Consider the following 13,846-nt stretch of genomic DNA (forward strand, 5'->3'; position numbering starts at 1 on the left):
ATGGCGGACAGGGAAGCAACTTTATTGACCCCCACTCCCACCCCTGTTTTTTTCTCTGACGACTTTTGTTCAAAGGTGGTATATAAATATTGGAAGTCGGTTGTGGTCTGCAGACGGCTGGGTCCGGTAGAGCCTTGGGAGATGGGGTGGCCCAGCAGTGGGGCTGTGGGGAGCAGGGAGAGCCCAGGAGGAGGAGACAGCACTCGGCGGGAGGAGGGGATCCTCACGCCGGTGGGAATATGAGCCGAATATTCATGCAGCCATTCGGAGCAGCCAAGGAAGCTGTGGGTCTTGCTGGCAGTGCTCAGTTCTCCTCCGTGGCCCCCCCTCCCCCTGCTCATCCTAACGGGGGGGGGCGGCGGCAAAGGAGAAGCACATCTGCCTCTGTTTCCTGGCAGCAGCTCAGGTTGCTCCTCTCTCGTGCGCTGCCTGCAGGCTGGCCATTCATCAGGTAGAGCTGCGTGGTTAACAGTGCGACTCTACCTGATGGGTGGCCAGCTTGCAGGCAGCACGGGGGCTGCTGCCAGGAAGCAGAGGCAGCTGCACCTCCTTTGCCCCCCCCGCCCGCCCGCCCCATTTGGATGAGCTGCTCCTGATCCCCTCCCCACCTCTTTTCTCTGCCTGTCGTGGGCCCGGCCAGCTTCAGCGCGGTGATCCACAGGTGCCTCCTCATGGGAAGGGGGAAGGAGGGCGCAGCCCTGGAGATGTGCAACTCCCCAGGTGCCAGGCGCTGCCACCGTGATGGTGACGCCTGGAGCTCGGGAGCCTTGACATTTGAGGGCAAGTGCCGGCGAAGGGGACGGATCGGACTAATTATTTCTTGAGAGCTCTCATTACAGCTGTCTCCCGAGGCTGTTGGCTAATTATCAGCAGTGGCATATGGTAATATTTTAAAGAGCAATTTATCAATCCCCAGCCAAGGCCCGCCCTTGTCGCTCGGACTGGCTGGTGGCAGCCAGAAGAGGGACGGGTCCTGCGTGCCTTTTGTGCCCTGCTGGGGGGCATGTGAAGAAGATGTCCGGAAATCCCCTCGTCGCTTTCCAACATGGTTTCCCCAGAGCTGTTTAATCTGCAGCGTTCCCTTTCCTTTTTTCAAATCACAATGGCCTCCCTCCCATTTTGCTCTCACAGCATCCCTGAGAGGTAGGACATGCCACGAGAATGACAGATGAAGCATTCGGGTGAATCCTGCTGGATCGGACTAGGAGTCCATTCAGTCCTGCTTCCCACAGTGTGACCATTACAGCACCTCCTGCTGTTTCTCCCTCCCTGGCAACCAACATCCAGAGCTATACTGCCTCTGGACATGGAGGATCCATTTATCCATCATGGCTAAAAGCCTTTGGTTAGACATCCACGAATTTAGCCGACCCTATTTCTCTGTTCGATTCAAAGCTATCCAAGTAAGTGTCCATTGCTCCATTATGCAGCCGCAGATTCCATAAAGGCATTATGTCTTGCGTGAAGGAGGACTGTCCGTTCTCTGTCCTGAATCTCTTGCCAATCGGTTTCACTGGAAATAAGGATTATTATTATTATTATTATTATTGTTCCTCCTGGCAAAGGAGCTATTCTGCACGATGAATCAATGATTCTGGTTCCCCCCCCCCTGGTTTGTTTGTTTCCAGAGCTTGGACATCCAAATTAGCAGCGAACAGTGCAGAACTTCCTGGCTCGAGCTTGCCACACTCTGTTTTTCAGTTGCCCCGCCCAATCCCGGCATGTCGAGCAGAGTGCTTTTTCCTCGGCGCAGGACTTGTGCTGCCCAGTGTATCTGTCTTTTCCCAAAGGAGGGCATCATGGCAAGTGTGCCCCTGGGCATGTGCAGAATGCATTCCTAGCGGGTGAAAGAGAATGCAGGAGTCCTGACCCCTCTTCTCCCTGCCTCCAGTGACGGGAATCCGCTCTGTTTGGAAGAAGCTCTGTCCTCCCCCATGTTGGAAGCTTTGCCTCCTCACAGAAATATATTTATATTTATAGACCACGTATTTATATGTATCTTTATAGACCAGATGGTCTCGAAGCACCTTACGGTGTCTCGGAGTAAAAAGCCGAGTCAGCTGCAGCTTGGCCCCCATCTCCCCGCTCCCGAGTGCCAGGCTGGGGATTAGCTGGGTGGCACGCAGAGGCCTTGGCTGGGCTTGGCAGCTCAGTGTGAACCTAATTTTGCTGGCGCTTGGCGCAGCTGTTTGGAGCTGGGAGCGAAGGCAGCGAGTGGCCTCAATCGAGTTAGCGGCTTCTGGCCGGGCTCCGGCACAGAGGGCGTCCGAGGCGCTAACGTGGTTTGCCTCCCCCCTTGGCCAGGTGTGTGCGTTTCTGCTCCCAAATAGATTTCTCCTGCCGCCGCCTCTGCATCGCCCAAAGAGGCCGCCTTGCACCCCAGGGCTGCTTTTGTGGGACTAATTCTGATTTATGGGGAAGGAATTCGATTTGGCGGGATTCATGCAGCGTGCAACAGAGAGCAGTGGGGTGGGGGTGGGGCTGTCTCAACAGCTGGTTGGCAGGAAGCTACATGTGGGCCCACAGCCCACGTCGAGGAGAGAGAGACTCCTCCCCCCAGCCCTCGAAATGTGGCCGTTTGCCGGACTCCCTTTGCATCCCAAGAGGACAGACACACTTCCCCATGCATCGCTTTCCCCCCCTTTTGCCTGCACTGGCTACGCTGTGTTTGGTTGCACGGAGAGCTGTTTGCAGAGTCCCTTCCTGAAGCATTGCGGGCTCCAGCCCCCTCCTCAAGGTGACCCTTCCATAGCTTTGCCCCTCCCCGCAAAGGGATGGAGCCCAGGTCTCCTCACCCACCAATGCTTTGCTCCTCTCCAGTTCCCAGACCAGGCGGCTCTCTGGCCAGGGATCACCCGGCGGTGTCTCTGAGAACTGCCTGCTCGGGTCTGCAACTCCTCCCTGATGGAGACTTGCCAGAGTCCAGGCCGCTCCATCTGGGCTGCTGTTCAGGCTAAGGATAAAGTCAGCCGAAAGTGGCAGAGGATCACGAGGACGGCCCCGGGGGACCAAACCAAAGTTCCATTGAGTCCAGCCTCCCGCTTTGGGCGGTGGCCAGCCCAATGAATGCAGGAGTCCTCCCCTGCTGTTGCTCCCCACCAACTGCTCTTTGGAGGTAGACTGTCCCTGAACACAGAGGCTCCATTTATGGCCCATAGCTGTTGATAAACCTCTCCTCTTTGGCCCTGTGTTTCCCCTCGTCGGGGAAAACAGTGGCTGTTTTAAAGCCATCAAAGCCAGGGGACAACATCTGGTGGCACTGAGTTCCAAAAACTTATTTTGCTTTTTGGATAGAAGCCCCCTTTTTTGGAGCAGTCTCGAAACTCCTGCAAAATTGATTTCATTGGGTGACACCCCCCTACCCTGCTTTAATATTATGAGAGGGGCAGAAAAACTTCTCTCTCTCTCTCCATGGCATGCGTGAGGAAGTGCTGGGTCTGGTTCTGCCCTCTGCTTTCCCCCTCTGTCCCAAGCGTTCTTAACAGGGCGGCCTCTAAATCCAGCAAAATAAATCGAGGGATCTCTCGGCAAAGATCTGCCTTCCTCCTCCTCGCTCATCTCCACAGAGACGTCCCGCGTCATGTGGTGTCAAACGTTTAATTGCCGCAGCAATGACCTCCGAGCGCCTCATCGAAACCACTTGATGATTTTTTTTTTAAAAAAAGCAATTTTATCTGTCAGCAGTAATTAACGTGCCTGAACGTTAACGCGGCTGTCGGTTCCATTCATCTCCTGCTCTTTTTCTTTTCTTTCCCCTCCCCCCCAGCACACCCCCCCCCCGGCTCCTTTGCAGGGGGTGGGGGGATGCTGTAATTGTGCAAGTATATTCCGGCAGGATAAAGAGGCATTGTTGCCGCAGGCCATGATGGGCTTCGTTGAGGAGGCAGCGGATAGTGGGGCTGGGGAGAAGCCGTGGGAGCAGGGTCCGCGCCCGGCTGTGAGCTCTTTTCGGGGGTGGGATAACAAGGCACCCCCGCTGAGCCTGTGGATCCAGGAGGGGCGGCCTGAGCGACAGGGACACACCTGTACTTGTCTTGGATGCGCCGCGGAAGATACCGTGACCCTTGCGCCTTCGAGCCTGCCTGCCAACCAGCGCCAGGAGGAAAAGTTGCTGTCCATGTCTCTGGGTGTGGTGTGCCCTTTGGCCCTTAAGACGGCTGGGTCGTGGTCCCGAGGCCATGTGGCACAAGTGATCCTGCCTGCGGTGAGGGGGGTAGGGTGGACCCCCAGACCTTGCAGAGAGCGCTCTGCGTTGTGGCCGGAATCCCTAGGCACAGAGGGCAGGTACGGGACTCCCCCGAGGGCAGGTGGAGAGCCAACAGGTTGCAGGGCCAAGGAGGCAGATTTGGGTGAGAGAGCAGCAGGGTGAGCCGCCGGGGCCGTGGAACAGCCTGCTGCTTGCGGTAGTGAGCTCTCCATGGCTGGAGCCTTCCAAAGACAGGCTGGGTGGCTGTGTGGAACACGCTCTCTGTTCCCTGCTAGGAGACCCCCGCGGCCCCTTCCAGCACTAAGATTCCACTGTTTTGTACATGCCGCCGAATCCTGCCTGCCTGCCTGCTATCTTGCGCAGGGGTGGGGTTCAGCACATCTTAAACGCTGCCTTGGAAGGGACAGCATCAAACCACCAAAGCCAGAGTTTGGCTCAAAACTCAAGCCGGACATTTTTTGGCGTTGGTTAAAATTTGCCATGGTAAGACTCAAAGGGCTATCCAGGGTTTCCGTCCTGTATCTCTTCGGGGAGCTGTTTCCTGTGTTCTGGAACACTTGCCTCTGTGTGTGTGTGTGTGTGTGTAGAGAGAGAGAGAGAAGCTGGTGGGGGGAGTTTTTGGCATAGGCTCTTCCCCACTTCCCTCTTCCAGTCTTCTCCTAGCTTTCCCCCCATGTGTGTCCCTTCAGGAAGCAGCTCTGTCTGTTGGGCAGTCTGTGCTCAGCACCTGGAATTCCAGCAAGTAGCTTAATGGAGAAACTCCTCTCCCTTTTTTGGGGGGAAGGCCTTGCCCCAATTTTGGAAAGATTTCCAGATGTCCCCATCTGTTTAAGCAGCTGCTTCTAGGTGCTTCATTAGGACCAGGTGAAAATCCCACCCTGTGCAATCTAGCTCTGAGCTGGAGAATCTTCGGGAGAAAGAGTTGTTACAGGTTTGATGTGAATGGGCCTCTCTGCTGTGTAACCGGTTCCCGATGCCAAAACTTACCTCTGGATGTTGGTATATTTGCTGTTAGGGCTGTGTTTGCTTTAAAAATGCTTGGCATTTTACAATTGACATACAAACAATTGTATATTTGTTTAACATATTTATATACCACCCCAAACTCATGTCTCTGGGCAGTTTACAATAAAGCATCCCTACAAAGCTGGGGATGATGGGAGTTGTAGTTCATCAACATCTGGAAGCCCCCAGGTTGGGAACTGCTGATCTAGTGGATATTTAACCTTTTCTCCCTGCTCTGTGTCCCCAGCGGAAATTCCTTCTCCCCCAGAGTTGCTGCTATTCCTGGGAGAGAGGCTCCATTGATACCAACTGGCAGCCCCACCAGTTTTGGAGATTTTCTCAGGTGTCGCTCTCTGACTTCCAGGCATGTCTTTAGTATCACGCGGGCCAGATACTTGTTTGTTTTTTTGTTTTTGCTCTTCATTTTTTAAAAATGCAGAGCGGAGATTCTTGGGGAAACTGAATTCCAGTACCACGTTCTGCTGCTTTCTGTGCAACATGGAATGAATTCAGCGCTGGCCTTAATATCTCCTGTCTCTTGTCTGGGAAGGTGCTTCTTCCTCTGCATTGGAATCTAGAAACAAAATCCACCTGTCCTGCCTCTCTGTTTCTTCCCAAGGGATCCTACACTGAGTGAAACTCAAAGGGGTGTGGGCTCTAGGCCTGGGAGGGAGATCTTTGTTTATCTAGCACCATCAGTGTGTGTTGTGTCTTTACAAAGTATGAGAGGACAGGTACCTGTCCCAAAGAGCTTACAGTCTAAGACTTGACACAGGGGAAGCTGCTTTAAACCAAGTCAGATCATTGGTCCCTCTAGCTCAGTAGTGTCTACACAGACTGGCAGCAGCTTCTCCAAGGCTGTGGGCAGGAGTCTCTCCCAGCCCTCTTTGGAGATGCTGCCAGGGAGGGAACCTGAGACTTCCTCCATGCAAAGCAGGTGCTCTAGAGGATGCTTGACTAAAATGAATGGCAGGGAATGCCCACTGAAAAGCCCGGGTTCCCTCCAAAGGGCCATAGGAGTGCATGGGATTTCCGAATGGCCATTGGCCATTTGGAAGGAGGAACATAAGAAGCCGCCATATACCGAGTCAGACCCTGGGTCTATCTAGCTCAGTATTGTCTTCACAGACTGGCAGCGGCTTTCCCAAGGTTGCAGGCAAGAATCTCTCTCAGCCCTACCTTGGAGATGCTGCCAGGGAGGGAACTTGGGACCTTCTGCATGCAAGCGGGCAGGGGCTCTTCTCAGAGTGACTCTGTACAATATCTTACAGTGTTCACGCATGTCGTCTCCCCTCGAAATGCAAGCCAGGGCTGACTCTGCTCAGCAAAGGGGGCGACTCATGCTTCCTTTGAGAAGACCAGCTCTCCTCTCTTGGAGAGGACAACAGTGGAAGCAGAGAGGTGTGCAGGCAGGAATAAAGAGAGGAAGGGTATACAGTTATACTGGCTACAGGGACCAAGGATCTGTTACAGGAGTACAGGTGGTGCTGCTAATGGGGAAAGTGGGTATGCTGCCCGAACAAGCTGATCTGTGAAGTAAGCAATGCAGACTTTGGCACAAAATTAAAAATGTGGAACTCCAGTTTCTAACTGTGAGCATTGAGTTGCTCTGTGGTCAAGTACCTGCTCTGCGTGCCGGAGGGCCCAGCTTGTATCCTTGCCCTGCAAGCCTCTCCAGTGAAAAGGATCTCGGACAGCAGGTGCCAGGAAAGACCCCACTCCGCCCGAGACCTCGGAGAACTCCTGCCAGTCAGAGGAGGCAGTACTTGCCTGGGCCATGGACTCCTTTTTGGCAACTTCATTCGTGTTAGGGTTGCCAGATTCTGGCTTCCCAAATCCGGGTGCCTAATTTGCATATTATGTAAATTGGCTTGAAAATAATTTTGGAGCAGAAGAGTGACGGCACGTTTTGCTCCGTAACTCTGCTTCTACAAAGGCTAGAGCTTAGCAGCTTTTTTTTTTTTAAAGGAAAGCTTAAATCCGGGTGAATCTGGGTGAGATGCTTAAAGTTAGGGTGAATCCTGGAGTTCTTGGGGGGGGGGCATTTCAACCCTAATTCATGTTTTTAACTTCTTGGTCTGGCTCAGGCTGGTGTGTGTATGCTCTTGGCCAGGTCCGACCACCAAAGAGGCGGTGCTGTTTCTTAAGCTAATTAACTACCTTGCTTCTAATCCATTGATTTAAACTGAAATCAGTACTTTTGTGTGTTGCAGACTTCCAGTGGAAGAGAACTCTTGAGGGGACAGGGTTTCTTCCCCACCCCCTGCCCCCCTCTGAAATATTCTGTAAATAACATTCAGTCAGCAAAAGCGGTTTCCTCCTAGGTGAAAGGAAAGAGGGCATGCCATCTGCAAGGGTTGGCTTTGTCAAGGTTCCCATCCCTTTGATTATTCAGCCTGGGAGACTAAACCAGCAATCAGAGAGTTAATTTTAATTTGCATGTTCTGTTTAAAGCTTCATGCCCGGTTTTTAACAGACTGTGGCAGCTATCTTGGTGCTCTTTGCAAGTGGGGGCAAGAGATGCTATCCTAAACAAGAAACCCTATTTCCCAAACCTTGATTTGGTGGATGGGGGTTCTTAGAAAGCCCCAGAGTTTCTAAGCAAGATTTTGCAGTCTTCCCCCTAACTGTGTTTGTGTGACGCGTCTCTTCCCCCCCCCCCCCCAAATCTGGCAAGAGAAGTGACCTGCATTATTTAAAAAATACTATTTTTTTAAAAAGCTTTGTTTCTGTTCTTTCTCTCCACAGTCCCTGGACGGGTTCGTGTTTGCACTGAACCAGGAGGGAAAATTCCTTTACATCTCGGAGACGGTGTCTATTTACCTCGGGCTCTCGCAGGTAGGAGTTGTGTGAGCTGTGTACTAAAAGGTGAATAATGCATGCGCGGACTGGAAATAAAATCCCACTCACGTGGGCAGATGTATGGCGCATGAGTAATGCGGGCAAGCGGGTTGCGCTGGGAATAGCCAAGAGGGTTGTCTGCGGCGTTGGGAAGGCAGCGAACCTGCCGTCTGAAAAATACTTCGCAGCCTGCTGCAAAGTGCCACTGGATTGACTGCGAAGGGCAATTCATCTGTGACTTGCTGGTTATGACCTTTTAAAACACTCGTCTATTTAACTTAAAAATAAATAAATTAAGGATTGCCAAAAAACAAAACAAAACCCCAAACTATCTATCATTGATAATACCCCTTCCTCCTCTTTGGCAAAAGTCGAATCCCCTTTTAAATCCACCTAAATTTGTGGCCTTCACCACTTCTTGTGGCAGGGAGTTCCCCAAGATTAATGATGTTTTGCCAAATACCAGCTGGAGGCTGTTTGATCTCTGTCAAACAGAGTATCTAAGGGACTTCCTTTCTCTGCATGAACCTGCCCGCCAGTGAAGACCACTGGAGAAGGGGACTTTTCTGTGGTGGCCCCCAAACTCAGGAACTCTTTCCCGGGCATATTTGCCTGGTACGAACTCTGCTTTCCTTTGGGTACTAGGCAAGGCTTGTCCTGTTCCTCTTATTTGCATCCAGGCCCCCTTTGTTTTATTGAGCTGGATCTGCTTTTCGCTGCTCTTGATGCTGGTGGTTCTTTCCTCTTTTGCTTTCTTGTTTTGTGTCTCTCCCGCTGCATCTAATGACTTGGTCGCTCTTTCTAATTGAGTATGCTTTGCCAGCCGCCTTGAAAGGGTTTACAAGTCAAAAGACAGAGTTCCTTGGGTCCAGAAGTGATCTTTATGCTGCAGATGGACCATGTTTTTTTTTTTAAGGGAGTTGAAAGTGGTTCAAGAGAGGGCTGAACTGTAACATGTTATGTGAAATGTGTACCTCCTCCCTGTCTGTGTTTAGCTTAAATACTGTTGTTTACAACTTGTATATACCCTGTTTTTGTTTGGCTCAAGTGTTATTTGGAACATTTATGCACAGCTTTTCAACAAACAGGTTCTCGCCGCGGTTTATTAGCCAAAGGAGAGAGCAGGTGGGTCCCTTTTGCAAAAGAGAGAGTCAAAGGAGCAAACGGCCCCTGGGGGCCAGGGCTTGTGCTGGGCCAAGTCGAGATGGCTGCTCCTGCTCCACGTGTAAGGGAGCCGCCACTTGAAAGGGTGCCTCGTGGCCCACTTAGCAGGGCTTGGCAGCCATCGGAGGGTGACTTGGGGAGGGTGCATTGAATCCTCCTTCCAACCCCTCCCACCAAAACGGTACCTTTCCTCCCAGGATGGATAGCAGTTTCAGAGGGAGGAGGGGACACTTTCATTGGGGCTTCAGCGTGCGGGAAAGGGGTTCAATCTTTCCTCCCTGCCGTCCCCGTCTGGGTTTATCTCTGATAAACACACATGCATGAATGGAACCTGTCCTCTGGCCCAGAGAGGCTTCCCTTCCCATGGTGCATGCACACCTTCCTTTTGTCCCATGGTTGCCTCTGGTCCAACAGGTTGGGCAGGTCTTTAAAGACCGTGTCGCAACCTGCAAAACCTATTTGCAGTAGACAGAAATTTAAGGGGAAGAGATTAGGTGCTTGGAGGAGTGACCCACGCCTCCCTGCAAATTGCCTTCGGCTCCCGGGGAAACACCTTATTGTCTCCGACCCAAAGTGAAATCTTGGCAACGCAGGAGGAAAGGATGAGATTTTTAAGGCGGCGTATCTTTTTTTTTAAAAAGGGGGAAAAATTGCAGATACACAAGTGCAAAACTGGTGTGAGTGTGTGTGTGAGTGTGTGTGTTTAAAATGGCTGTTTTCCTTTAGCACTAGGGTTCTCAGACCTGGGTCCCCAGATTTTGTTGGACTACAGGTCCCATCATCCAGGTCATTGAGGCAGGGGGTGATGGAATTTGTAATCCAGCAGCATTGGTTGGGGGAGGGTGTCCAAGTTTGAGAATCCGCTTTAGCCAAGCACACAGAAAAGGACAGCAGGGAAAGATGAGGCCTCATGTCAGAGACTTCTTCCCTTAGCAGTGATCTATCCGCCCCTTTTACCCCTGGGCCAGCTAAGGTCAGTGCAAGTTCCTGAATGTCACAGAGTGCTTCCTCAGGCTGGGATGCAAGAGCCAGCCTGGTGTAGTGGTTAGAGTGCTGGACTGGGACAGAGGATATCCGAGTTCAAATCCCCATTCAGCCATGTGGCTTGCAGGGTGACTCTGGGCCAGTCACTTCTCTCTCAGCCTAGCCTACTTCACAGGGTTGTTGTGAGGAGAAACTCCAGTATGCAGTACACTGCTCTGGGCTCCTTGGAGGGAGAGCAGGATATAAAATGAAATCATCATCATCATCGGCACCAAGCGGCCTCTTTGCCTCCCAGCCGTGGCTGACCGCTGTGTTGAGCTCTCTGGGCCTCACCTGCCGGTGGTGGAGAAAGCTGGGCTTGTTTTTTGGTGCTTCTGGGCGCTCGGGCCTTGCCTCATGAATAATTAATTGTGGCAATTATCTCTGCTACAAATGAAGCGCTTTTAACGTGCCTTGTCTGATAATTGATGATCAGCCTTCCTTCCAAGCAGGGATTGATGGACTGCAGCGAGGGAAGGTCGGGGGGGGGGGAGGTGAGATGCATCTTTTTGGTGGGGGGTGTTTGCAGGAGGACTCTTCAGAGTGGTTGAGGGGTAAGCCGGGTCCCAGGCAAAGCACCCTCCAGAGAAGGCCATTTGCACTGGAGGCCGCTGCCCTTTCCCTGCCCTTCCCGAGGGTGTTGGAGAAGGGGTCGTCAGGGCTCCCTTTCACAGGTTGTTCGCCCCCAAGGCAGGGGCTCTCAAACTCTGGTCCTCCCCATATGTTGTTGGACTACAGCGCCCATCATCCCATGGCTGAGGATGATGGGAGTTGTAGTCCAGCAATATCCAGGGACCCAAGTTTTGAGAACCAGCCCCTGCCCTGAGGCCTGCAGCCCAGAGTTCCTGCTGTTGGCAGAAGAGTGTGGCCTGTGGTTGCTCCCCTTCTGGCTCTAACTTTGTGCCTGGGGGGCCGAGGAGTGTCTGGGGAGGGCCCTTCTCCGTCTCCTAATCCAAGAAGGACTCAGAGACTGAGTAGAATCGGAACAGGTGAGAAGGAAGAGCCACCGAAGCTTTGCAGAGCACCTCATTAATTTCTGGAACTCACTGCTACAAGGGATGGCTACAGCCACTGGCTTAGAGGGCTTGAAAAGGAGATTAGGCCAACATAGGAAGCTGCTGCCATATATGGAGTCAGACCCTTGGTCCATCTAGCTCAGTGTTGTCTACCCAGACTGGCAGCGGCGTCTCGCAGGCTGCAGGCAGGAGTCTCTCTCAGCCCTACCTTGGAGATGCCGCCAGGGAGAGAGCTTGGAACTCTACATGCATCCATCCCCTAAGGGGAATATCTGACAGTGCTCACACATGGTGTCTTCCATTCAGATGCAAATCAGGGCAGACCCTGCTTAGCTAAGGGGACCATTCATGCTTGCTGCCACAAGACCAGCTCTCCTCCCTGGAGAAAAGGACATAGGAAGAGCCCGGCTGGATTGGGCCAGAGGTCTGTGTCTAGTCCAGCTTCTGTTACTCCCTAGTCAACAGGGATGCTCAGTGACTCTCTGGATTTGTCTAATCCTCTTTTGAAGCCATCAGAGCTGGCAAACATTCCCGCATCCGGTGCCAGCAAATTCCATAGATTAATGGAGGATAGTCTAGGATGGGGCTGCACAACTCTGGCTCTACAGCTGTTGCTAGACTACAGATCCCATCATCTCTGATCATTGGTTGCTGTGGCAGGAGGTGATGAGAGTTGTAGTCCAACAGCAGCTGCAGGGCCAGAGTAGGCCTGCCCTTAGGACAACTACTAAGTAGAGCCTCTATATTTAAAGGCAGTCTACCTCAGAATCCCCACTGCTGGGAGCAGCAGCAGGAAGGAGCTGTGGCCTCCTGCCCTCCTGGTGGGCTTCCCAGGGTCATCTGGTGTCTGCTATGGGAGCAGGATGCTGGGCTAGATGGTCTGACCCAGCAGGGGGATACTTCATGTTTATTATTATTATTTTGTCACGACTTATTAAACCAGGGGCTCTCCACCTGGCGTCCCCAGATGTTGAACAACTTCCATCATCTCTAGCCACAAAGGCCATTGTGGCAGGGGGCGATGGCAGTTGTACTCCAACAGCATCTAGGCAGAGGCGTTCTCACCCTTGGACTTCTGGGCCCAAGTCCAGGGCCTGCATAGCCCCCGGGGGCCCCCAAATCCTCTTTAGTCTGTCCTGGGTGGTGTGGTCACCTGGCCGAGCAAGATGATGCTCAATTTGCAGGGGAGGGGAGGAGCCCTGCAAAGGCCTTGAGGTCCAGGCTCCAAAATTACCCAGGGGCACCTCTGCATCTTGGGACCCAATGTGGAGGAGCCCTGCATTAAACCAGAAGACTAGGACAAAATGGGGTATCTGCTTCAGATCGACGTGGCGAAGTTGACCTGGCTTCTCTCCTAAATTTCAGAGGAATCGCTTGATGATGTGGCTGTTCATTCCTGCAGCTGCAAACCATGTTTGAATGTTATGTGGTGGCCAGCCGGGGGCCGGTTAATTCCGAGGGGTGCTTTGCACCGACCCGTGATGGCTCTGGCCACCTGGTTGCTTGCTCTTATGGGCATCTCTTGTGGTGGTTGGGGGGAAACCTGCATGAACGGCAGATTCGCAACCCCGGATGAGTCGGAAACCTGCCGCCAGAGTCTCCTCCTCCTCCTCCTCCTCCTCGAAGCGCTTCTGTCCCCTGCCCGCACCAGGAAGTCGCTTAATGTTGCTGATAAAATATAAGGAAGCTTTTTAAAAATTCACCTTGACAACAGGGCAAGAATGTGAAAATGCGGGCGGGCGGGGGGGGGGGGGGCCCTGTTGGTGTGATTTGAATATCAGCAGAGGGAGATGCGCTGCTGTCCAGCCAATCCATGGCTTGGGCTTCTCTCTGTGCAATGCCCAACTGAGCCCTCTCGTTGCCTTTCAACTTTCCATTCCCCCTTAAGCAATTAGAACAGGATGAAGGCGGCAGCGGGGGGGGGGGGGCTGGCTGGCGAGGGACACCCTCGAGAGTGGAGCTGTGTTGCTAAAGAGGTGTCAGTCTGCTGGCACCAGGCCCAGCGCAAGTGATGGATTTCTGGTTCCATCAGCACATCTCTCTTGTTTGGGGCAGTGCTGTTTGTGAAGCCCCTTTTTGTGCTCTTGTCGGTTTCCAAAGATGCTGCCGGAAAGGAAACTGAGGCAGAAGAGGCGGGAGTCGATGGGTGGCCTTGACTCTGCTCCCCTGCTGGAGTTGGGAAGAGCCCAACCCTCTTACCTGTCATGCATGGCCCCACTCAGACCCTGGAAAATAGGACACAGGTGTCTCAGCTCCCAGAAGCCTTTGCTCTAACCCAAGGCTTCTCAAACCTGGGTCCCCTGATGATGTTGGACTACGACTCCCATCATCCCCAGCTCCATTGCTCTCACCTGCTGGTTTACAGACTTCACCAAGTGTTTGGAAGAGAACCAGAGAGTCCTGGCTTGTGGGATTGCAGAGGGACTATTGCTCAGTGGTAGAGAACGTGCTTTGCATTTGGAAGGTCCAAGTTCCCCACCCCTCCAGTTGAAAAGCGATGGGAAAGAAGGCTGCTGGTGGTCTTGGAGAGATGCTGCCAGTCAGTGTCGGCAATACTGGTCTGACTCAGTAGGAGGCAGCTTTGTATGTT

General features: G+C 52.8%; 1 protein-coding gene across 3 annotated transcripts in view; it reads left to right on the plus strand.

Annotated features, from left to right (window-relative positions):
- The window catches only part of NPAS1 (neuronal PAS domain protein 1), a 64,483-nt gene that overhangs the window by 30,916 nt on the left and 19,721 nt on the right, over positions 1-13,846 (plus strand). For all 3 annotated transcript variants that reach the window (XM_053267379.1, XM_053267377.1, XM_053267380.1), the window contains exon 5: positions 7,961-8,050. In XM_053267379.1, coding sequence (XP_053123354.1) covers positions 7,961-8,050 — 90 coding nt within the window. The remainder of the gene's footprint in view (positions 1-7,960; positions 8,051-13,846) is intronic.

The sequence above is a fragment of the Hemicordylus capensis genome, chromosome 7 (genome assembly GCF_027244095.1).
Source record: "Hemicordylus capensis ecotype Gifberg chromosome 7, rHemCap1.1.pri, whole genome shotgun sequence".
Taxonomy (NCBI): Eukaryota; Metazoa; Chordata; class Lepidosauria; order Squamata; family Cordylidae; genus Hemicordylus; species Hemicordylus capensis.